Genomic DNA, 23,896 nt, shown 5'->3' on the forward strand with positions numbered 1-23,896 from the left:
GGTAGGTTGAAAAGGACTATTACTCCCATCAAAACAAATAGGAATCTTAGTTTCTAATGAAAAGTTTTCCAAGAAAATTCCAACTGGAATCCATGACTTTAGGTAACGCTTTCATATTAAGCCAAGCTTCTGACTTCAATTTCAGCTCTTGGTCCATTTTATTGTCAATGCAAAAGCACTAGTCTTGGCCCCCTCCAACTTTTCACTCTATTCAAGCCAAAGGCATCCCTGTGGGATTCTCTAGCTATTCTAAATTCAAAAAAAAAAAATCACAAAGCACACCCTCTTTGGGGTTCTTGAACCATCAAAGAACACTCAACAAATTATGTTGTCAACAGTGACCACATAATGGACTTAAATAACTTAAGAGCTCAATTCAATTACCTATAAACCTTAATCTGCTCCTTCATGAAAATCCCTTCACTTAAAAGTACACAAAACCTTTATTTCTTCTTATGACATCTCTTATCCCTAAAATTATAAATAAGAAAACTAATTTTTCATGAATTTTACAAAATAACAAAATGGCACACAAAATTGAGCAAAAAATTTTCTGATGGGAATGTCAAAAAAACCTGGCAAACACTCTTCTCACAAGCTGGCATAGGCCTATAAATCTCCCATTTGTTTGTTTAAAATCTGTATCATTTCATTTTTCAGAACCTTACTTGAAGACAAGCCATTACCTTTTTGAACTCACCCAATCCTAAGCATTTTCTAGAATAATCAAGTAAAAAAAATTCTACTACAAAAATAAAAAAGTCTCAGAGGTGGGAAGAGCTTTGTTATATTGTCTGATTTAGCCCTTGCTAAATCAGCCCTTGTTTATTTAGTTAACAAATATTGAAACTGATGACTTGTGGGCAGTGGGCCATCCTTGATCTTTGGGGATATATACAAAGTAATAAGACAACTCTGTCCCCTAAAAGGAGTTTACAGCTTACTAATGTTTTCCCAAAGTATCTGAGTACTTGGGGAGAAGGTATGAATGTAAAAATGAAGATTCCTAAGCTTAGCCGCAAACTTATTGATTCAGAAATTCTAGGGATTAAACCCAGAAATCTGCTCTTTAAAAAGCATCTTGGGTAATTCTTGTGCACAACCTTTGAGAACCACCACTCTGGTAGGTCTGAGAGATGTGCACAAATATGAGTTAGGGAAATGTTGAATAGAGGGCTCGTCTTTTAGGGACATAAAAAAGTTGATCAGCACCTTCCCTCATTAATACCAGATACAAACTGGAAAAAAAAGAAAAGTCATCTCTTAGCCAAAACCAGACATTCTTCTAAATCATATTCACCACTAAGTTGGATTGTGAGTTATCAATTTTATAACAGAAACACCTAGTGCAGAAACCCAAAATTTCTAGCGACCTACCATTCTCCCTAAAGTGCCTAATTCACTGCGTGCATTGGCTCACACCTGTAATCCCAGCACTTTGGGAAGCCGAGGCTGGCAGATCACTTGAGGTCAGGAGTTGGAGACCAGCCTGGCCAACATGGTGAAACCCTGTCTCTACTAAAAATACAAAAAAAGGTAGCTGGGTATGGGCGCTCACCTGTAATCCCAGCTACTCTCGAGGCTGAGGCATGAGAATCGCTTGAACCTGGGAGGCATAGGTTCCTGTGAGCCAAGATTGCACCACTGCACTCCAGCCTGGGCAACAGAGTGAGATTCCATCTCAAAATAATAATAATAATAATAATAATAATAATAATAATAAAATGACTAATTCACTGGATATTTAGTTTCATTTAGGTTATGAACCACATATTTTAGCCTATTTTCTTCCTGTGAGAGTAGTATTCATAAGTAATTTTCATAGTTTTTTTCCCTTTGACAGAAATACAAAAAAAACTAGTAAACATAAAAAAATGTTGAATTTAGAAACATGTGAGATATCTGGGCTTTAAGAAAGTAAGCTCTTAGCAGAATTAACTGGCATATACGGATTCTGTATAAGACCAAACTTTGTACACAGAAAAATCACCTGGGGAGTGGCTATCAATGCAAATGGCTGAAGAGTCTGAGTTGGCAAAGTAAGATGGGTAACTGAATTTTTAACAAGCACCCCAGCTAATTCTAATGTAAATTGTTTTGAGAAAACATTCCAGAAGTTTCAAGATTTCAAGATTCCAAACTTGTGACATCCCAACCTGTCTTCATGTCTAAATCAATATATTAAACATAGTAGACTGCCAATGCATACATATTTAAATAATTAAAGTAATTTTATATTTAATTAAAGTATAAAAGGGAACAAATAGGGGAATTCAGTTTACCTAATCAGAGTCCACATTCTGTAAGTCAGAGCTGGGGAATCTTATTGATATAATGAATTGCCCTCCAGATCTAGGAGCCACATGCAGTAAAGGGCTTTGCTGTTGTTTCTTTTAGAGAGTATATAAAATACTCTAATTACCTACTTTTAAAATTAAAAATATGCTGAATGATGTATGTGTGTAGCAAAGGGAATGGCTGAGGTTGGAGGGAGAGTTATTCTCTGGACATCAACAATAATCTGAGAAATAAAATTCTGAAGATCATATAAAATAAAACCAAATAGAATCTGTCCTTGGTCTAAGCATCTCCCGCTGCTGATGTTAGGATGGTAATTTCCTCATTCCCACAGGAATTAATTGTGAACAATTAAACACTTGTGGTATTATCTAATTACCAATAATTCACAGAGAACTGAGAGATTCTTATCCTCACGTCCTTTGGGGGAACCTGAATATGAGTGGGTTCTAGGGTTGTATGCTTTCTGTAAGTCTGAGAAGTACACTTTATATGTGTATATAGCATGCTGTTTCTCAGACAGTCCACAAACATGTGAAAGGAGCACTGGCTTACTACTTACAGGTAGTAGTAAGAAGAATAACTGTTCGTGACCCTAAGCAGTTAGTGGCTCAGCTTCTTCAGCTATAAAATGGGTACTCAGGTTGATCTGTATTCATGGTCCAGGTTCTTTGCACTCAGCCATGATGCTTCCCACGCCATGTGCTTAACTGAGGTTTATGTGGGAGGATCACATGAGATAATTTTTGTAAAAGTGCTCTGTAAGCTGTAAAGCACTATACAGATGAAGCGGATTATTATTAGTCTTTTATGAAGCCCAGCAATAAAGATGCAAAGTGACCCAGAAAAAGAAAACTGAGTAGACAAACCTGAAATACAACATCTATAGCCCCTAGAACAGTTACCCTGTACATGGTAGGTAGGTGCTTAATAAGTAGAGTGAGTAAAGAAAAATACAAAACAGCTTTGTGCCTCCATCATACTAGGTCTGATACCAAGAAGAAATAAATATACCTAAGGTCAATGATAGTTTCATTCAACCATACAAACCCAAATAATCCAAGAGCCTAAGATTTTAAATTAAAAATTACTTCAAAGAAAGAGCATGGAAACGTGAAATGTGACCCAGCATCCGCAATTAAATAGTTATATTCTTACCTCTTCAGTCTTTCCAGTGCAGTCTTGCAGGGATACAGGACCTGGGTGAGGGTGTGGAGTGCTTCCCTGCACCTGGTAGATCTACGTAACTGTTCCTAGCAACCTCTTGAGGAAATAACACATTCTATAGAATGTTGGGAACCTAAGCTCTCTGTTTTGGATTTGAAAGGCTGCGTTTTAGTGATTTTTAAGCCAAACCAGATTTATCCCCTAACATCCCTCCAAAAACACGCACAGAAAAGAAGAATGAGGGGGGCGGGTAGGTAGAGAAGCAATTATTCACTTTATAAAACAATTCTCTATAGGATTCTTTTGTCAGTTTCCTAGACTATGTAAAATGCGATTCAAATTAAAATATTTAAATCACATACCCACAACTTGACATGGGCAGCTATTTGTAAAATGAGGCAAACCCACACTGGGAAATACCAAATTAAAAAAAAATCAGGGGAAAAATATTTTCTTCTGGGTGGCCCTAAACTGCCTTCTTTTTCCCCATTGCAAATGTATTTTTATGCTGGGTTACATTTCCAAAGCAGGAGTGTTTTTTTTCTATCGTTGAAACGAAACAAACAAGTTTGCTTTCAGAGCTACAGAAATGCCCAACTGTTAGAAAAAAAAAAAACGTTTTCCACTGGCCGCTTGCCTCTCTTATCCCCATGCAACCTTGCCTATTGGCCCCTTTCCCTAGGAGAGCCCCTGGGGCTGTCTGATGGAACTGACTGTAAAACTATTTTGTGCAGTAAAAAATTCGTTTCTTCAAAATCTGAGACCACCCAGAACATGCCCAATCTTTGGCAAATATCGACTGGTTTCCTCAGTATTTGACTATCTGTACACCGAGTAACTGACCCGGGTTTCTGGGTCTTTATTTGAGAAGAAATGAGGGGGAAATGTTTCAGAAGATGAAAAAACGAAGAAAACCTCTCATCCAAAATCTGTTCAAAATTCATTTTGTGTGTTTCGAAGGGGGAGGACAGGAGAATTTAGTGCAAAGACGGCCTCCACCAAGCTAAACCGTCCAACATTTGCAAAAGCTTTTAAAATAAACTGCCCAGGGATCAGGGGTTTGCTGGAAACTCCCGGTCGCTTGAAGCCCTGTCCCTCCACTCCGGCACCCAGGCCTCCCCAGGGTGGGCACCCCTCCTGCACGGAGAGCGGCGGCTGGGATCTCGGAGCAGGGTCGGCGACGGCCCTGGAGGCAGCGGCTCCCAGAGAAAAGGCCCTGGCTTTACTCCGCCCGCTGCGTTCCTCTCCCTACAGCCTCGGCTCTCACATACTAGGTGCTCAACAAATGTGGACACAGGAAGCGAAAAGTCCGAATCTGTCCTTACGCCCCCAAGGCGAATTCTGGGGCGCGCGGGTTTATTCCGACCCACTACCACATCGCGTTTCCTGAGGTAACCCGGCCTCGGCTCTGCGGCCCCAGCGGCTGGAGAGCCACGGAGAAGGCGGGCTGCAGGCGACAAAATGGAGAGCCGGCCCGAGAGGGACAGAGGCCGCGCTGGCAGTGAGCTGGGGGGCCCACCTGACCGCCGTGCGGGCAGCCCGGCCCCGCGCTCCCATTGACAAGGAGGTCCGCGCCGCCGGCGCGTGGGGCGGGGGCGGGGGCGGGGTGGGGCGCCCCAGCGCGCGCCCGGCCCCACTTCCCGCCCCCGCCAGCCCCGCACGCGCCCATCCCGGGGGAGCCGCGGGCCGGGAGGGCGCTGGGGGTAGAGGCAGGCCGCTTCGCGAGCGCGTGTGCGCGCCGCCGCCGGCTGACGCGAACTCCGGCGCGCGCCTCCCCCGCCCCGCGCCCTCCCCGTCCCGGGGGCTCGGCGCGCGGCCCTGCTGACGTCAGCTGGCGGCCCGCGGAGCCTGGTGCGCAGAGCCGCTGGCGCACTCGCGCGCTGCGCTCGCCTCTTCCCCCCGCCCGGGCCTAGGCGCGCGCGCGCTCGTTCGCTCTCCCATTTTTTTTTTCCCCTCCCTCCCTGCCTCTCTCTCTCTCCCTCTCTCTCGAGCTCCCGGCTGGCCGCGGCTCCCTGGCGCTCTCCCTCTCTCTCCGGTAGGCTCACCGAGCGATGCGAGCTCTGGGAGTCAGCGACGCCGCCTCCCGCTAGAGACCTGCCCCACGACCCAGCCCCCTGCCCAACCCTGCCCAGCGCGCGGGGGTCGGCGAAGGCGCCGCGGACTCACCGACGGCTGAAGAGCGGCGATGCACATGCACTAGCAGCACCCCCTAACTCACTCCCTCCACATCCCGCGCCGCCGCCGCCGCCTCCTCCACCTCCTCCGCCGCCGCCGCCGCCTCCTCCTCCTCCGGCAGCCGCGGCAGCAGGACCCACCCTGCCCCCCACCCCACCCTCCGTCGGCTCTGGCTGCGGCTCCAGCCTCGACTATTATTTTATTTATTTTGGGTCGTGCACAAGCCTCAGTGCCTGCAGTCCGTGCCTCCTCGGCCCGCGGGCGCCTCCTCCCTTGGCTCCAGAGCCCCAGACCCCGGCCACCCTCGATTCGACAACCCCAGACCCCTGCCAGCTGCCGCGAGTCTCCGCTGCTGGAATCTTGTTAGCGGCTGTCTTTTTGGGGGGTTCTGGTTTTCCGACATTTTTGTTTCCAGCCCAGGAGAGGATATCGTGATTTTCCCCCCTTGAGCCCAGGCTCTGCTCTCTGGGGGGGTGGGGGGCGCTCCGAGCCGGGGAGCCGTGCCAGCCGAGTCGTGCGGGCTGTGGCAGGGAAGGGGCCACCATGGGATGTACTCTGAGCGCAGAGGAGAGAGCCGCCCTCGAGCGGAGCAAGGCGATTGAGAAAAACCTCAAAGAGGATGGCATCAGCGCCGCCAAAGACGTGAAATTACTCCTACTGGGTAAGGACCGCCGCTGCTACCCCCATCCCCCGACCCCGGCCACTCCGCACCCCCTGCCACCAGCTCCCCCACCCCACCCGCGCCCGGGAGACCTGGTCCCCAAGTTGGCACCACCATGTGCCCAGGATCGCCCACCCCCTCGCATGCCTTAGTCCCCCCTCCCCCGTTCCCTTAAGCTGACACTCACCAGTTTTTCCCCACTGTCTGTGTCCCAACAGGGGCTGGAGAATCAGGAAAAAGCACCATTGTGAAGCAGATGAAGTAAGTCCCTGTGGCATTGGGATTTGTACTTTTATTAAGAATAATTTTTAAATCGTTTTTATTACCTTGCTTACTCCACATTGCTCTCCAGGCCTGTTTTTTAATTCGTGCACACACACACACACACACACACCCCTGTATTTGACTCCCCTCCCCCACTCCCTACGTTGGTTCTGGGTCCTCCACCCCAACTCCTGGGTGGGTGTTTTTTGGGAGGGGGAAGAGGAGCGCCTGTAGTTGTATGAATGACAGTGTCCGCCATATTGATCAGAACATCACACTATTGGCATGATTATGATCATTACTCTTGCTTGTGGAATATTTTCTGTGTCTCACTGCCTCCATTTCTGTCTGTGTCTCTGTTTCATTCTGTCTCTATTTCTTTCTTCTCTTCCCTCCATACCTCCCTATCCCCCAAGGTCCATAATCCCGCTTCCCCCTGCTCTTTTCCTGGGGCAGTGATTTTGAACTTGGCTAACATGGAGGGGACCCAGCCCTAGACTGGGGTGGAGGATCAAGTGTCTGCTGTTCATGCATTTGGTGCTGAATTGGAGGCTGTGGTTTCTACATCCCCTTGCACCCCCCCCCAAAAAAAGAGGGCCAGGATTCGGGGAGGGGTCGTGTGCTAGGGGAAGGAGTGGGTTTCCAAACATAGGTGACGGCACAGTTTTATCCAAGGTAGAGGTGGAAGGGGGAGGGAAACTGCCTGTGAGGCTGAATGTCCGCCCCTTGCTGCCCCCAGCTCCTCTCCTCCCCCACCCTCCCAGCATTGCTCTCCTGACACCCGCAGTTTTTGTTCGCTCCGTGGCCTTTATCAGTGTATTTATTTACACTCTGCATAGGCCGTGTTCCATGTAATCTACCCACAATGCGGATTTCAGGTCCCACTTGCCGCCGCCCCCTTCTGCCTTAGCTATCAGTTTCCCCTCCTAATTAACTGGGGGTGGATTTGAGTGATGGTTGAAAATTAAAACAAAATGGGATATTCCTTCCCTTCCACACTTTCTCAGTAAGGAGCCTCGCCCCTCCTTTCCACTTGCAGGCTCGCTTCTTGCCCCATCCACTCGGCAGTTCCTGGTGAGCCCACAGGCAGCTTTGCTTGGGGAGGGGGTGGCCGGCAGTGAAGGGGTGTGCGCCCTCCGGGCCTCCTGTTTCGGTTGGCCTGTCAGTTCCAGACGGAGGAGTTCGTTAAGACCATTTAGCGAAGATTCCACGTCGCTTTGCTGTGACACCTTCGTGCACACATAGCTCCTAATTAGGGATTGCTGTGCAGTAAACAAAAATGATTATTTTTCAACTTGACAGAATAGCCGAAGTAATTGCATCGCGTAGGGAAACAATGGAAAATAAAAACCCCTTTCTTGGGAAGGTGAGAGTGGGAGACGAAGCGTGCTTGCGGTTTCAAAACCAAGATGCAAAAAATCTTGCATGTGTAACAGGCATGACAAGCGGGTTCTAGGCGGCGCCATGATGGTAGGGAGTAGCGACTCGGAGACAATTTTCCCATCTGCTTGACATGTTCTTATTTTTGTTCGAGAGCTCCCTGGGGCTTTCTTCGCAGAGGCCCCCTCGGCTCGCCGCACCCTTCTGAGCCAAGGGTAATTTAGCTTGGGGCTTCTCTTGAGCTTGTGCAACCCAAATTGATGGGGAGGCGGGGCCTGGGGAATTACTCTTTGCAACAAGGTGCATGTTGCATCTGTCTAGAGCCCTTGCAGATCTGTAAATGCAAGCCGCGCCACCCCTTTCTCCCGAGGGGGGGGGGACGTTTTAAAACTTAAGAAGTCTGTAATCAGCAGTGGCGGACTCGGAGCCCAGTAGAAGCCCCAGCCACCTGAGCTGGATGAGGTTTCAGGCGTTGCAAGTGGTGGACAGCGCCCAGCCGAGGCCGGAAAAGTCGATGGGGCTCAGTTCGGCGACGCTCGGCTAGGTTCGGTGCGGTCTGGGCGCGGGGCTCGGAGGGAGTCGGAGGTGTTCGGAGCCGAGTCGGTGCTCCGGCGGAGAGAGCCGAGCCGCTTCGGAGGGGGTCGAAAGCATTCGGAAATGCTCGTGGGAGGGGAGTGCGCAGGAGGGGAAGAAGGAGGGGGACAGGCCAGAGTCTGCAAATTAACTTTGCATCCGCCAAAGCAACTGCTTTTCCTGACCATGCCCCATAAATTAGGTTGATTTAATGAGAAGTTTAAAAATATATACTGAATCCCCCAAAGGGGTGCCTTGCCTTTTTTTATTCAAAGAGAGCTGAGCTCTCTGAGGAAATAGGTGTGCCACTTTAGGATGAAAATTCCTAATTATGTACTGGGCAGGAAATCTTAAATGAAGGCTGGATGTAGACTTCCCCAGGAAAGTCCTACGTGTCTTGTATTTGGTTACACCGAGGAGGGGGGAAAATGAAGTGAGTGATGTTTGAGATTGTTTAATCAGAAATCAGAGCATTTCTTCTCTTTCCCTTTGCTTCTCCTTTTTTTTTTTTTCCATCCTTACAGGACACCTTTTTCAAGAAAAATGTCAGGAAAAACAGGTTTTGTAGGTAAAACAATTTTTTTAAAAAAGCACAATACACCAACTCTCTTTAGGAAGTAGGATAGGTCTGTTCAAAAGGTCCATCACAAAGGTTTCTGGTCCCTGGTTTGCCACAAGGGACCCTGGCGTCCTGTCCTCCCAAAGCATTCATGAATGGCAGCTTTCCCTGTGAGCCCTCCAGCTTGGCTTGAAATACATCAGATCAGGGCCTTGTGCCAAGCTGAATGCAGGACTTGTTTTGTTAACCACAAAATGTGGGATTGGTGTCACTGTATCCTAGTAACAAATTTTTTTGAGTCCTCTCTTGCAGAGATGGTTTTTGAGATGGCCACTTGACTGAGAGTCACTTTGAGTCAGGAGAATTCTACTGTGGATGGGGCCAGGCCCGAAAATCTAGATGGCATTTATAGAAAGCAGTTTCCAACTTCCTTGTGCAATACAATTGGTGACCAACCTATCAGGCCATATGTACAGGTTAATTAGGAAGCTGTGTTGTTTCACCTGGACAGATGAAATTCAACAGAGAGCCCTCTTTAGGTTACACCCTGTGATAACCCAGTGATTTCCTAATGGGGGGCTGCAGTCTAATAGCTTAGCACATTGGATTGAGAGGAAGAATATGGATATTCAGACATCACTGAATAAAACTCCTTTTATTTAGCATTTCCAGAAGAGCAAAGAGTCATTCCATTGAGCCTGTGTTCTCATCCTTGTTATGGTGTGCTAATTAGAAGAAACAGGCTTCCATATATTCCCATAGTAATTGAGGTGAAATAATAAAGGACCGGCTGGCAGTTGCTATTTAGAACAAAGGGTTAACATCTTCATCAGCCTAGGAACATTGCAGAGATACTGACATAAAGTTCTTCTGCTTGATACGTGTTGTAAGGGGAAACGTGCATCTGCTTAAGAGATACCAGTTTAGAGTGTCATTTGAAAAGCCTGATTCTCAGTACTTATATTAAAATTTTTATTTGAACATAGTGTTTTGGGTTCCCCCCCTTGTGTGTGTGATTGTGAATTCGTGTTAGGGAGCTCTGTGTCAGACAATCCAAAACATTTCAGTACTGAGAAATAGTGATAATTGAGACAGCACAAATATAATTTTATACATACCATGTGTGAGTAATCAGTGACTCTTTTTTGCATGGCATTTTAAATAATTTTGCTTGTTAGGGGTTGTGACCTCACCTGTGATACAGCCTCATCATTTTGTAGTCAGTCAATAAGACTCTGAGTTATTCAGACTAATCAGAAATGTTTTAAAGAACTGTCAATTTTATTTAATTACCAAACCCTTACAAAGAAATCCCTTAACAAGTTGTAATTTTATGAGGTGTAGAATCGACAGAATATCACTTTAAGTGACTTCCCAGTTCTGAACAAATAGTGACACCCACTTGGACCATGTACCTGGTGAAAATGTAAAATGGACTGCGGAGTTGCTCTGGGAGCCACAATTTGCCCTCATTCGAGGTGCTGAATTTTCTGTAATGTTGAGTTCAGGCTATCTGTCTCTGGAGCATTAAGTGGAATTTTTAGAAAGGGAGTTCGAAGGTGGCCATGAGGCATTGCATGCTAGCTGGTAGTCTTTACTGAAATGGGCACAATAAAATCGAGCACTTTGGTTGTGCGCCCATTCCCACAGTACCTGCTTAGTGCCATTTTAAAACAAATTTAAGAATTTGCCTGATGAAGATATCATTGCTCATACAAATATTCCAGCCTGACAAGTGGGATGTGATTCACAGAACAGACCCTACCCTGTCAGGAAAGGCTGTCTTAAAAGGTCACCTGTCACCGAAAAGCTGATGGCTTTTTCCTCCCAGCTGACCCTGACTTTGTAATTAGGGTATCTACTGTTTGGTATGGGTTCAGGGCAAGCTTGCATTCTTCACTTGATCTTAGCCAAAAGGCTGAGAAGCAGTCAAGCTTGCATTCTTTCAGCACAATGCTCTGCAGCACCTACTAAATGACAGGCATTAATGGAGGTGAATAGCAACCTACAGCCATTACTCCATGAAAGTGCGGCCGTCTAAAAGGACATTTCCCACACTTGCCCACAGGGTCGCACATTGGGGTAGTATTCCACTGAGAATCACTCTTCTAGATTTGTAGACTTGTTATTTCTGCAGTCATCTCGATGGCTTGCCTCCCTCCCTTCGTCCCTCTCTATGTTTATTCAAATGGATGCACCGTGCTCTCTGGAGACAGCAAGAGCGCGAACGGAATGTCAGATCAAGTAGCAGATGAGTTCTCTTTTCCTGATGGGTGGTGCTCTCTCCCTCCTTATTGTGTACTGAGCTGTAAATACCAGCAGACCTTCCTGCCAGAAGAGTGGCAAACAGTCCACCTGATCTCCTCAAGAGTCAGCTGTGGAATTCTTGAGCCTCGGTTACCTATTGGATTCTAAAGTAGAACCTATTTGCTTGTTGAAAAGGGTTGTTGCCAGTTAGATTAAATGGGTGAAGCTTCATGAGAACCAACATGGCTGGAAAAGAATGTAGAACATCTGTTCTGTGTGTGAACAGGGCTGGATTAGATTTATAATGCCCAGAGTGGGAGTGTGTCTTGTTTCTTTTAACACATGGAACTCCCAGATTATTTTGTGCTTCTTCACATGCCACATCTGCTAAAGATAGGACAAGATCACTCATGTTTTTCAGCTGCTCACAATATCCTATCTCTGTTAACACTGGAGATTTAATATGAGTAGAATGAGGCCCTAGTTTTCCGATATGTGCTCAGCCCATCTGGATACTGGGACTCGACTCCCTGTCTCCTAGGGTGTTTTCATTCTCATTTCTTATGAAGCCAGACAGAGCATTATCACCAGAATACATCTTGATCTGAAAGACAACAGAAAAGCTGGTGAAGGGGTGATTCCAAACTGAAAAAACAAAACAAAACACATTTTGGAAAGAGTTACCCTCAGAATTGACACTAATAGAGAAAACTTTTGATTCTGAAAAAGGAAAAAGTGTGCCTGTTTGTACATACCCACAGAGTGTGGGTTTACAAATGGCAGATGTTATGAGAAGAGCACTCACCTCACTTTCTTACTGATTGCATCATCTTAAAAAGCTTGAAGATGCTCAAACGAACTCCATCCTAAGAATTTCTTCAAATCTGTTTCACATTCTTATTTTCTTCCATCCCTCTCATTCACACACAGCACAGGTAGAAAGGAAGCTGTCCAGCAGATCTGTGATTAGCACTGGGGGGAAGGAGAGGAGAGAGCAGTGACCTGTTAACTGGTTCAGAGAAATAGGTAGTTTCTTGTGTTTAGAGAAGCAGTTTAGCATGCTTCTCTAAAATTGAGAGGTGGTTAAGAGCATAGACTCTGCAAACAGGCTGCCTGGCTTCAAATCTTGGCTCTACTGCCAACTAAATATGTGACCTTAGACAAGGCACATAACATTTGGTGCCTCAGTTTCCTTACCTGTAAAATGGGACTGATAATGAAAATAACTACTAATAGGATTGTGGTGAGCATGAAATGAGTTAACATATGAAATGTGCTTTGAGTAGTGTCTAGAATGTGGAAATCATTATACAAATGTTAGCTCTAGTTTTTATTCCTTTGATTAGTGGGTGTTCCCTTCCCATATAGAGTTCTCTTGTCAAGTAACTATGTGGGATTTAGCCGCCCTGAGAAGCAGAAGGGGGGTGCTGTGGTTCATGTTCATGGCTTCTTCCCCTTGCCTGCTCTGCAGCACCAGTTATATAACAAACTATGTTGTCATAACTGATGTGACATTTTTGATGGCGCAGCTGCTTCAGCCCAAGAGCTGGGGTGACATTTCAAATGGTGGGAAAGAGCACTGAACCAGGAGTCCAGGTCAGTAGCTCTGCCTCTGCCCCTCCGAGGGCTCAGTTTCCTGAAAGAGTTGGACCAGGGATACCCCAGGCTCCCTTCCTGTTGTCAACAGTGTATGAAATTGGGAATTCCCTTTGTTTTCAGGGTCTTGATGTTCTCAATATTAAAGCATGAATTATGGTTTTATCCCGTGGGGGTGTAGGGTATCCATGAAAGTTCTTTTAAGACTAAGTTAATTGCAGAACAGCAACCTCAGCCACAAAGCTTTGTCAGCCAGGAAATTTGTAGTTCTGAGCATCAATTTGAGAAAAACACCTCTAACCAAACTTTTCATGCAGACATGGTTCTTAAACCAAAGAGGAGGATCTGAAAGTATCTCATTAGTAAGAAACAGGATGTTTCTGGGAAGAGAGAGCCAGTGACATTAGAAAAGCAGTGGTTTTTCCGTGGCTTCCAGGATGCTCGGAAGTGGAGACAGCCCTAGCATTCACCAGAGATGGCTGCATATGAAGAAACTTGCCTGGGTTAAGGTGCCTAAAACCCAGGGAGCAGGGAGATTTGCAGACTAGTAAAAGGGGAGGCTCAGGAGAACTGTATTTTAATTTTGATTCACTCTCTCATTTAACTTTGGGCAGATCATTTGGCCACCCTGGGCCTCAATTTGTTAATCTGTTAATTGGGATATGGGTTTTCACCATAGAATTTCTCAGGGCCCTTTCAGGTTTCCAGCTCTAAGATGCAGTAAATGCAAAGAGAAACTTAGAAGCCTGAAAGGCGTTGGGGAATAGTGGGAGTATTTACCACCCACAGCTTTTATCTGCTGAGCCATCTTTAGTTCTAATTTTCTTTACAGAGAAGAGGAAAAACATTGTGCTTTTCATAGCACCAAAAAATTAAAGTAAAATAAAATCCTGCAAGGCTAATAGTTGGTGCCCTGAATTTGGCCCCTTACTCTCTTGATTTGTCAACCATCCTAGAAACAAGTAGAATGGAGAAAAGAGAAAGGGAGAATAATACATAAGACTAGGATTTCATAGCTAACAATTTACCTTGGATTCTCTGCCTGTGTCTTAGCCAATAGATAGGTTTTCTGTAGAATATTGTTACTTATGAGAATAGCTTCTCCATGCTTTAAAATTGATCCTGGGGTCACCTGACCCCAGGGTCTCAGAGCACTAATGCATATTGCACATTGTGAATTAATTAGGTGTTTATTTATCCCTTGCTAGCCTGGGTGTCCCTTCCCACCAGGGCTCCCTGAAGCAAGTATGTTACTTATTTTTGCTCATAGTACAGCACCATGCCCAATGCCTGCCACAAAGGAGGTCTTAATAAATGTTAGTTAAAGAAAAGGAAGAATACGAGGTATATAAGGAATGAACCTTATGATTCTCCATAAACCAAAATAATAATGTTGAAAGCTTTTGGTGGCCATGGAATGTGTTCATCATTTTCAATATATTATATTCATTTGTTTATCAACCCGTGAGCAAATATAGTCATCAATTCCATTTTACAGATGAGGAAGTGAGGCTCAAAGAAGTAAGGTGGCTTGCTCAAGGCCACACAGCTTAGTAGGTGACAGGGTTGTATTCAGACAATGATTTGTCTAATTCCAAAACCTGTGTTCTTTCCGTTGTAACTCCACACCTTTCTTACTAGACCACCCCCAGTATGGCAGTAGAGACCTGGCAGTCTACGACCTCACACCCAGATGTTGATGGTGCCAGCCGTGGTTGAGGTCAGTGGCTGAGAAAATAGAAAGTGCCTAATTGGTGCTGAGTTCCTTCTGGAGGTGGTAGTAATGGTCATCATATATCACATTGATTTGGATACCAGAGTATTCCCTAGCAACCATCTGGACAGGCCTTGAAATAATTTTCCACTGCTGCCTCAAAAATGGGGGCCATTTTCAGATTGCAACAGAGAGAAGGCTCTGGCTTTGGTGGAGGCAGGTGTCCTGGAGAACTGTGGAAAGACAGGATGGTAGGAGATCCATCCATCTGTCCATCCATAAGCATTTATGATTGCCTGCTTTGTGGGTAGCATACACACAGTGTCATGGAGGTGGAGAGGAAGGCCTCAGTCCTTGTCCTGAAGGAACTCATGGTCTGGAGGGAGCTACACATAAAAGACTCTTGCACTTCAGGTAGGAAGGGCCACAATGTCTGTATACACAGTGTGCTATGGTAGAACAGAAGGCACCTTCTCTAGGCAGGAAGTTCAAGGAAGACAACCAAGAGACAATGGCATGTGAACTGAGCCATTAAAACAAGCGGTAGTTCACCAGGTCGAAAAAAAGGAATGCCAGGCAGAGGGACTGGCATGTGTAAAGGCATTTAGATGTCACCACATGGAACATGCTAGGAGTGTAAAATAGTTTGATTTGACTAGAGCAAAATATGTAAGAGGAGTGTTAAGAAATGAGGAATGAAAGATTGGACAGATACCAGATCTTGAAAGGCCTTATCTATTGTGCTAAGGACTTTGGATTTTATTCTGAAGATAATGAGATGCCACCTGAGGGTTGGCATTAGATCACCTACGTAGACTGGAGGGGATCAGCTCTGGAGGTTGGGAGACCAGATGGAAAGTTACTTCTGTGACCCAGTTGGGAAAAAGATTAAGAACTAAGTTAAAGCAGTGGTAGTGTGGGTGGGGAAAGGAAACAGATTCAAGAAATATTTGGGCAGTGGAATAATTGAACTTATTTGTTGATCAGTTGGAAGAGCATTGAAGAGGAGGTAAATTTTAATGAGTATGGACAAAAATGAGTCCAGGATTCCTGGTTTGGGCTACTGGTGGATGTAGTAAATGCAGGAGGAAGAGAGAAGACTTGGGGAGAAAAGTGATGGCTGCATTTGGTCACGTTGATGATACTTGTGGATCATCCAAGTGCAGATCCTGGTAGTGGGTTAGATAGGACACACCTGGGGAGAGGGGTCAATTTGAAATTCTGTGGTGCTTTTGAGTGGTGAGAGCCATAGAAGTTGGTAACCTTAGTAGGCTGAGAAGGAGAGAGAAGGCAGGCATGCGTCTCCCGTCACACACGCATTCCAGCTCCGGGAAATGAGAATAATTTAGGAAGAGGAACCTGTGAGGGAAACTGAGAAGGGGTGATCTGAGAAATGAAAAAGAAAACCCAAGGCAGAGTAGCATCATGAAAGCCAAGGAAGAAAAGACTTTCAAGGGCAGGAAGTGGTTAGTTGAGTCAGATATTTCAGTAGACAGATAAGATGAAGATTGGCAGGTGTCCATTGAGTCTGGCAAGTTGTTGGTGACCTTGGCAAGAGCAATTTCAATAGGCTGGTGGGAGAAAAGCCAAATTGCAGTGGAGTTAAGAAATGTATGGGATTGAGGAAGTCCATGGAGAACCCCCCTCCCAGCCCAAAAGAAACGTGGGCTACAGAAAAAAAGGGGCGAGAGGTAGGGAGGGAGAGAGCCCTCCTGGGAGGGCTTTACTTTTATTGTTCATTTGGCTAACATGGGAGTAGTTGGATCCATTGAGAAGTTATCCAGATCCCTGATGAATGGAAAAGTTGAAGGTATAGGAAGGAGGAAGTGGTAGAAGGAACACAACCCCTTAGGGGTTGGGTAGCTTGAGCTTGACATGAACGTGCATCTCCTTCCCTAAGACAGACAGGAGGGCAGTAAGGATGGGAAGTCTGTAGAGAAATTCTAGGGCATAATGATGAGGACAGGAAGGTGAGGGAGCTCCTGCCTTAGCATTTCTTTTCTCTGTGAAGTGAGAAGAATTAAAAAGCAGCTGTGCTTATTTACTGGAGCACGAAAGACCAATAACATTTATTCTATTAAAACCACTCATTTATTCATTTATCTAATATTTGTCTCACACCTATTATGCGTTAGGCACTGTTCTGGGTGCTTGGAGTGTCAGTGATGAACAAGTCAAGTCCCAGAGGAACCGGGTAATAACCTCATACACAAACAATTGGACACAGTAATTGCAGACTGAAAGTTTTTTCTGGGGTTACACCTTTAGGGGAGGCCTCGTACTGATCACAAAAGGATCCAATTTCTGCCTTCAGAGAGTTGCATCAGTTGGAGGAGACAAATTCGATTCTCAAAGGTGCAGAAGAGCCAGTGACGGAATTTAATTTGGACACAGGCTCAGGATTAAGCTGGGAGGGAACTGGGTAGAGAAGTGAGAGTTGCATGGACACCATTGTTTTACTCCGCCGAGCTTTATTCATTGCAGGCTGCTCCAGTGGGGCTGCCCGTCATTGCCCCCTGCTGCTTGAAGAGAGAAGTAGGTTCATGACTCCGGCCTTGCCATTCACAGCATCTCATTCCTCTGGCCACAGTGATTGGCCCAGGGATAGGCATGTGACTCAAGCAAGGCCAATCATCGTCCTTCTCTGGAATTTTGTAATCACTATGAGAAAGAAGCTCTTTTCCCTGGGATGCCAGCAAGGTCCTCACTGGGCTGGAATGATGAAAGCTTGAGCTAGCTGTCTGTGGCCATGTTTCCACATCTGCATTGTCCTCTGCAAGGAGGAAGCGTGCTTATCATGGGAGAGACTGAGGCTTTGGGAGACTGGAGGACAAAAGAGAGAATGGAGAGAAGAAACAGAAAGAGAGAGGGAGCTAGAAAGACATCTGATGGTGATACTGGAATCTCTGAAGCAGGTTCTATGGAGCTGACAGTTATGTGAATCAATAAATCTCCTCTTTTACACAAACTAATTTGAGCTGGGATTCTGTCCCTTATGACCAAGATCACGCTGATGAAAAGCACAAGGCCTTCCAGGATCTGAACAACTAGTATGAGCTAAAGTACAGAAGCAGGCCTGGAACACTCAGGACACCAGCAGGGAGTAGTGGGCAGGCTCATGTGACTGAAGAGCTGGGGTTTGTGGGAATATGAAGAGAAGTGACTGGAAAGGAAGAGTAGGGCTAGATTGTAGGGTTCCCTGATCATTTTTCTAAGGGGTATATAGGGTGCCAAGTCAGGAAAGCCTACCAGTGGGAGGCCAGAGATGAGGCTTTAGAGCAAAGAGGTTTTTGTAGTCTGACCTAAGGAATTGGTAGGAAAGGCAATGAGAAGTTGGATGGGGGAGAGATTTTGGAGGCAAGAGAGATGACCCCTGGTGTCTAGTTGAATGAACATGAGAAGAAGAGAGTATATCAGAGAACTCCTCCGCATTTTGAACCTGTGAGATGGGATTTAGTTATGCCATCAAGTTAGGAAACATAGGAGCAGGGAAGAGATAGCAGAGAGAATATGGCAGGTGAACCCATAAGCATGAATTTCAGGTCCTTACAGAGTAACAGGAAATGTTCGGTTGTTTGCTTGGGAGGTAGTTCTTGCATTTAGAAGAGAGATCTGGGCTAGAAGGAAAAGTGGGCTTAGCTGCCCTTGTGGTCGGGCCATGGGAGTGGATGTGGCGTCCCTGGGGTGAGCATACATATGGCCAGGAGAAGGAGGGCCCAGGGAAGGGGCGCACCATTGTGGCAGTGAGGAAGGGAACCTTCCTTCAGTAGACTCACAGGTAGCTCCAACTGGCAAAAGGAGCCAGAGAGCAGAGGAGCAGGAGGCAAACCCAGAGCGCCCTGCCACAATGGATCCCCAGGAAGGGAATGTGCTTCAGGAATTCTGGGTGGCGAGCAGGGTTCTGTTTCATGGCACTGCCAAGTTAGATAGTACTGAGGAAAGACCATTGTATTTGAAGCTATTGCAGGCCTTTAAAAGTGCAGTTTCAGTGGAGGGAGAGGGATAAAAGCCAAACTCAAAAAATTTTTATGGTAGAAATAGGTCTGGACTGGGAGTCAAGAGCCCAAGTTCTCATCCCAGCTCTGTTCCTATTTAGCTTGATGGTCCCCAGGCGAGTTCCTTAACTTCCTTAGGACTTAGTATCCTCACATGTAAAATTAGGAAACTGGATTGCGTGATCTATAAGTTTCTACTCAAGTCTTGAGGTCATAATTTATATCTTCCTGTCCAGCAAAACAGATGTTCCTGTGGCAAAGGAATTCCTCTCCTTCTCCCTTGACCACCCCCAACTGACATAATAAATTATAAAAAAAATTAAGCTTTCAGAACTCTAGTGCTAATTGAGAAAGAAAACTGGGACATCAGCTCAGGGAATTGTGGACACCAGTGCATGTTGTGTCCATATGTACTCTCCACTGAGAATGTGGGGCCCTGCGAGGTAGGAATTTGTCTTGTGGTACTGTCAGGGTTATGAGACCTAGATGGTTTGACGCTCTTCCACAGGGAGAAATGCTGAAGGTGGTTCCACAGTACAAAGACAAAACAGCTCCTGGGGTCCCCCTCTTTCTGAATTCACGTGGAAAGAAGAAGGAAGGCTGTGAATCTGAGCTGGCTGTGTGCAGGAGCTCCAGCCAGGGCAGACAACAAGAGCTGGAGGGACCCATGCATTAGGAGATGGACAAGCCTGAGGGCACCTGTGGGCAAGGGCAGGAGAGGCACCCACTCTTATCTCCTTGGTACTCTGTGGCCTCATTGGTGGGAGGACCTTGGGGAAAGGATGGTAGAATGGTGTTGTGTGGAGAGCCTAGTTCTGAGCTGTGGCCATTTTCCTACTCTTAATTCCGCATGTGCTATGGAAGGCGTGTTTCTTCTTTGAATCCTTTCCTTAGAGTTTCAGCCACATGGCCCTTGCTATTCCCTGTCTTCTTTGGTGGGGTTTGTTCATTCTGTGAAGGCCATTGGAAGACCAGCCATAGTTTGGCACTTTCTCAGTTTCTAGGAATAGATTCTTTACTAAGATAGACAAGCTCCCTGCCTCAAGGACCTTACAGTTTTAGAGAAGGAAGATAGTACAGGAATAACTGAAGGCAAAGGTCATTTCATATAGTCATGTGTTCTAAAGGAGGAAACTGGGATTAAATAATGGAGAGGGATTGAGGGAGATGAGGGGTAAAAAAGCAGGTCAGGAAAGATCTGAGGCAAAGGGAACAGCAGATGGAAAGGCTGTGGCACAGACATGGGCAGAAAGAAGGCCAGTGGAGCTCTAGACCACAGGGAAGGAAAAAATAGCATACAGTGAGGTTAAAGAGGCAGTTAGCGCCGGGCGTGGTGGCTCATGCCTGTAATCCCAGCACTTTGGGAGGCTGAGGTGGGCGGATCACGAAGTCAGGAGATCCAGACTATCCTGGATAACACGGTGAAACCCCGTCTCTACAAAAAATACAAAACATTAGCTGGGCATGGTGGCGGGTGCCTGTAGTCCCAGCTACTCTGGAGGCTGAGGCAGGAGAATCGCGTGAACCCGGTAGGCGGAGCTTGCAGTGAGCTGAGATCACGCCATTGCACTCCAGCCTGGGCGACAGTGCGAGACTCCATCTCAATTAAAAAAAAAAAAAAAGAGGCAGTTAGGAGCCAATGTTCAGGGAAGGCCTGTTGGCTATGGAAAGACATTTGGGTTTCATTTTGAGTGCTGTGGGAGATTGACAACTTGACCTGACTTATACATTAAAAGATACCTCCGCATCCTGGAAAAGGCAAAACCACAGGGATGGAAATACATCAGTGGTTTCCAGGGAATTGGGTGTGGATGGAGCTTGCAAAGGGGCACAAGGGAACTTTTGTGGGTGATGTAAATATTTTCTCTCGTAATTGCAGTGGTGGTTATACCACTGTGTATGTTTATCAAAAGTCATCAAACTGTATACCTAAAAAGGGTGAATTTTACTCTAAATAAATTATACTTCAATAAACCTGACTTACAAAATACGTATATTTTAGTCAAAAAAAGAATTGCAGTAAGGCTTAACAGAATCCCTCTGGCCGCCCTGTGGAAGGTACATGACAGGGAGCAAGTCTGGAAACAGGGACGGTTGCACAGTCCAAGCCATACGCACCCTCAATGCTGTGCTTACAATTCAGCCTGTATTATGTGCTGTTCCCAGGCTTCCTTACATCAGCTTATTGATGTGTGTTCCTAGTTTTCCTGTTTACCTACCTTTTCCTTCAAAACTGGTTTGAAACCTCAGTGTGAATAGAAACCATCTGCTTCTTTTGTATGGGCCCATGGGAGATGCTTATTACATATTACTGTCCTTACATTTAAGTAATCTTTAACATTTGCAAGCAATTCATGATCTTCTTTGAGCCTTACAACATCAGGCTGCACATATGTTACCATGTTCCCATTTTAGAGATGAAGAAGCTGGGGCAAAAATAAGTCAGTATAGCAGTGTGAAAGAAGCATGAACTTTGGAGATTTTGGCTTTGCCATTTGTTGGCTATCAGTGTGATTTGGGAAAATTATTCAGTCTCTCTGAACCTCAGTTTCCTGATGGTTAAGAAAAGACCAAAAAATAAAAAATAAATAAACACACTGCAGATACACTGTGAGGAGTAAGTGAGATAACACAGCTAAAAGCAGGTAGCAGATAATTGAAATTCCCTAAATGGTAGCTATTTGTATCACTTTTGCTGTCAGAGAAAACATGATTTATTTAAGGTGATGTGGCCAGTACATGGTAGAACTAGAGCCTAGTTTTTCTGATTCTAGGTGTGTTTCTCTTTCCATCACACCACTCAGAACATTCTTAATTGTTATCAATTAATTGGTCCAGGGCTAACTACTTTTTACCAACTCAGATGCTTAAATACAATTGTTGACTATTCAGCAAATATTTATTGAGCACTCACCATATGTTCAACACTGTCGTTGACACAGGATATAATAGTAAGTCAAAATAGGCTCCACCTCTGCCCTTACAGTTAATAAAGCAGAATGGTGAGGGAGCACCTACCTCGGTGTGGGGTCTGGGAAGACTTCCTAGGGGAGGTAACATTGACACTGTCTTTAAAAGAAACATTTTTGTTGTGATGTAGATCAATATACATGCAAAATGTGCATTAATCCTACATGTTTTACAGATTTTTAAAAAGCAAGCACTCAGGTAACCATCACTAGGTAAAAAAGTAGGACATTGCTAGCGCCCAAGAATGTCCCTAAATATCCCTTTTTGATCACAGCTCCCTGCCTCACTCCTTACTACTTTAACTTTCGTGGTAAGTTTCATGTGTCCTTGCCTTTCTTTAGAGTTTACCACCTACATATGCATCCTCTAATCATTTAGTCTAGTTTCTCCTGGTTTTGATATAATTGGAATCATGCTATTTGTATCTTTTCTTCAGTATTACGTTCATAATATCCCAGTTGTATGTAGCTGGAGTTGATTTTCATTGCTATATAGTATTCTGTGGTATTCATTTTATGAATATTTTTAATTTTTCTATGTAGTATTCATAAATATTAGTGAATATTCATGAATATGCTATATATTATTCTTCACTTCATTGCTATATAGTATTCTTTGTTACAGACCAGCTGTGACTATACTGTAATTTATCCATTCTACTGTTGATGTGGCATTTTGTCATTTTGAATTTGGAGCAGTTATAAAAGATGCGGCTATCAATGTGTGTGTGTGTGTGTGTGTGTGTGCATGTGTGAGTGTGTGTATTCTGGGGCACATGCATTTGTGAAGGGTTCTTTGAAGAGGAATTGCTGGGAATCTTCAACTGCATTAGATAATATACAGTGTTTTCCAAAGTGGTAATTCCATTTTTATACTCATGGTAGCAGAAAGAATTTCTGTTATTATAAATTCTTGCTGCCAATATTTGGTACTGTCCGATTTTTTCAATTTTACCAAACCAATAGGCAAGTAGTAGATCTCATTGTGGTTTTACTTTACATAGTCTAGATTGCTAAAGAGGTTGAACAGCTTTTCATGTATTTATTGGACATTTGGATTTCCTCTTTTGTGAGGTACCTGTTCTTTTGCCACTTTTTAAATTAGGTTGTAATTTTCTCATTAATTTGTAGGTGTTCTTTATATGTTATAAATACTAGTCTTTTTTGTTTTTTTTGTTTTTTGTTTTCATTGCAAATATTACCTCCCATTCCCTGGCTTGTCTTTTCACTTTGTTAATGGTGTTTTGTGCTAAACAGATATTTCTCTTTTTTTTAATGTAGTCATGTCTTTCAGTCTCCCTCTTTTTGGTTAGTGTTTTTTGTGTGTGTGTCCTATTTAAGAAGAAGTCTTTCCTTATTTTGAGGTGCAAAGGCTACCCTCTATTTCCTGCCTCTTTAAAAAGCTTTGGAGATTTATTTTCTTTTCTGTTTAAGTGTTTAATTTACCTGTAGTTGATTCTTGTGTATGATGTAAGTTGTTTTTTCTCTAATGGATACTCACTGGTCCCAGCTTTCTGTCATTGTTCTGTGGGGCCACCACTGTCATAGGTTAAGCATGTATGTGATAAGCATGCAGGGACATGTTTCTTGGCTCATATAGCATCCCATTGGACTCTGTTCTTATGACAGTGCCACACTGTCTTGATTACAATAACTTTGTAACATGTCTTGATATTTGGTTTAGCAAATCCCACTCCCCTTGGTCTTCATGAGTCTCTTGGCTGTTCTCAGCTCTTTGTGCTTGCATGTAAATGTTAGAATCAGTTTTTGTGATGCGCGCACACACACGCATCCCTATTAGGATATTAGGATCTGTTGATTAGTATTTATTCGAATCCACTACTCTGAGTAGAATTGACATCTCTAAATCTTGAGTCTTCCTGATCCATGAGCATGATATGTTTCACCATTATTTATCATAATTTCTCTTAAGAAATATTTATAATTTTTCCCATGAAGAGCTCATGTACTTTTTGTTAGATTTATAACTAGATATTTAATGTTTACAATGGTCTTGTAATTGCTTCTTTTTTTAAGAGCAGTTTTAGATTCACAGCAGAATTGAGAAAGGGGTACAGAAAATTCCCATACGTCCCTCCCCACACACATGCCCAGCCTCCTCCTTATCAGCAGTTCTCACCAGAGGGCACAGTTATTCCAGCTGATGAACCTACACTGGCGCATTATAATCACCCAAAGTTCATAGTTTACCTTAGGCTTTACTCTTGGTGGTGTACATTCTATGGGTTTGGACAAGTATGTAATGACATGTATCCATCATTCTGGTATCATACAGAG

The 23,896-nt window shown here is 44.7% G+C and overlaps 1 protein-coding gene across 2 annotated transcripts in view; it reads left to right on the forward strand.

Annotated features, from left to right (window-relative positions):
* The first annotated feature begins 5,435 nt into the window (after positions 1-5,435).
* GNAO1 (G protein subunit alpha o1) overlaps positions 5,436-23,896 on the forward strand; it is a 169,684-nt gene continuing 151,223 nt past the window's right edge. For both annotated transcript variants that reach the window (XM_032157373.2, XM_032157375.2), the window contains exons 1-2: positions 5,436-6,301; positions 6,520-6,562. In XM_032157373.2, the coding sequence (XP_032013264.1) occupies positions 6,184-6,301; positions 6,520-6,562 (161 nt within the window). In that variant the 5' untranslated portion in view covers positions 5,436-6,183. The remainder of the gene's footprint in view (positions 6,302-6,519; positions 6,563-23,896) is intronic.

The sequence above is a fragment of the Hylobates moloch genome, unplaced genomic scaffold (assembly GCF_009828535.3).
Source record: "Hylobates moloch isolate HMO894 unplaced genomic scaffold, HMol_V3 SCAFFOLD_6, whole genome shotgun sequence".
NCBI lineage: Eukaryota > Metazoa > Chordata > Mammalia > Primates > Hylobatidae > Hylobates > Hylobates moloch.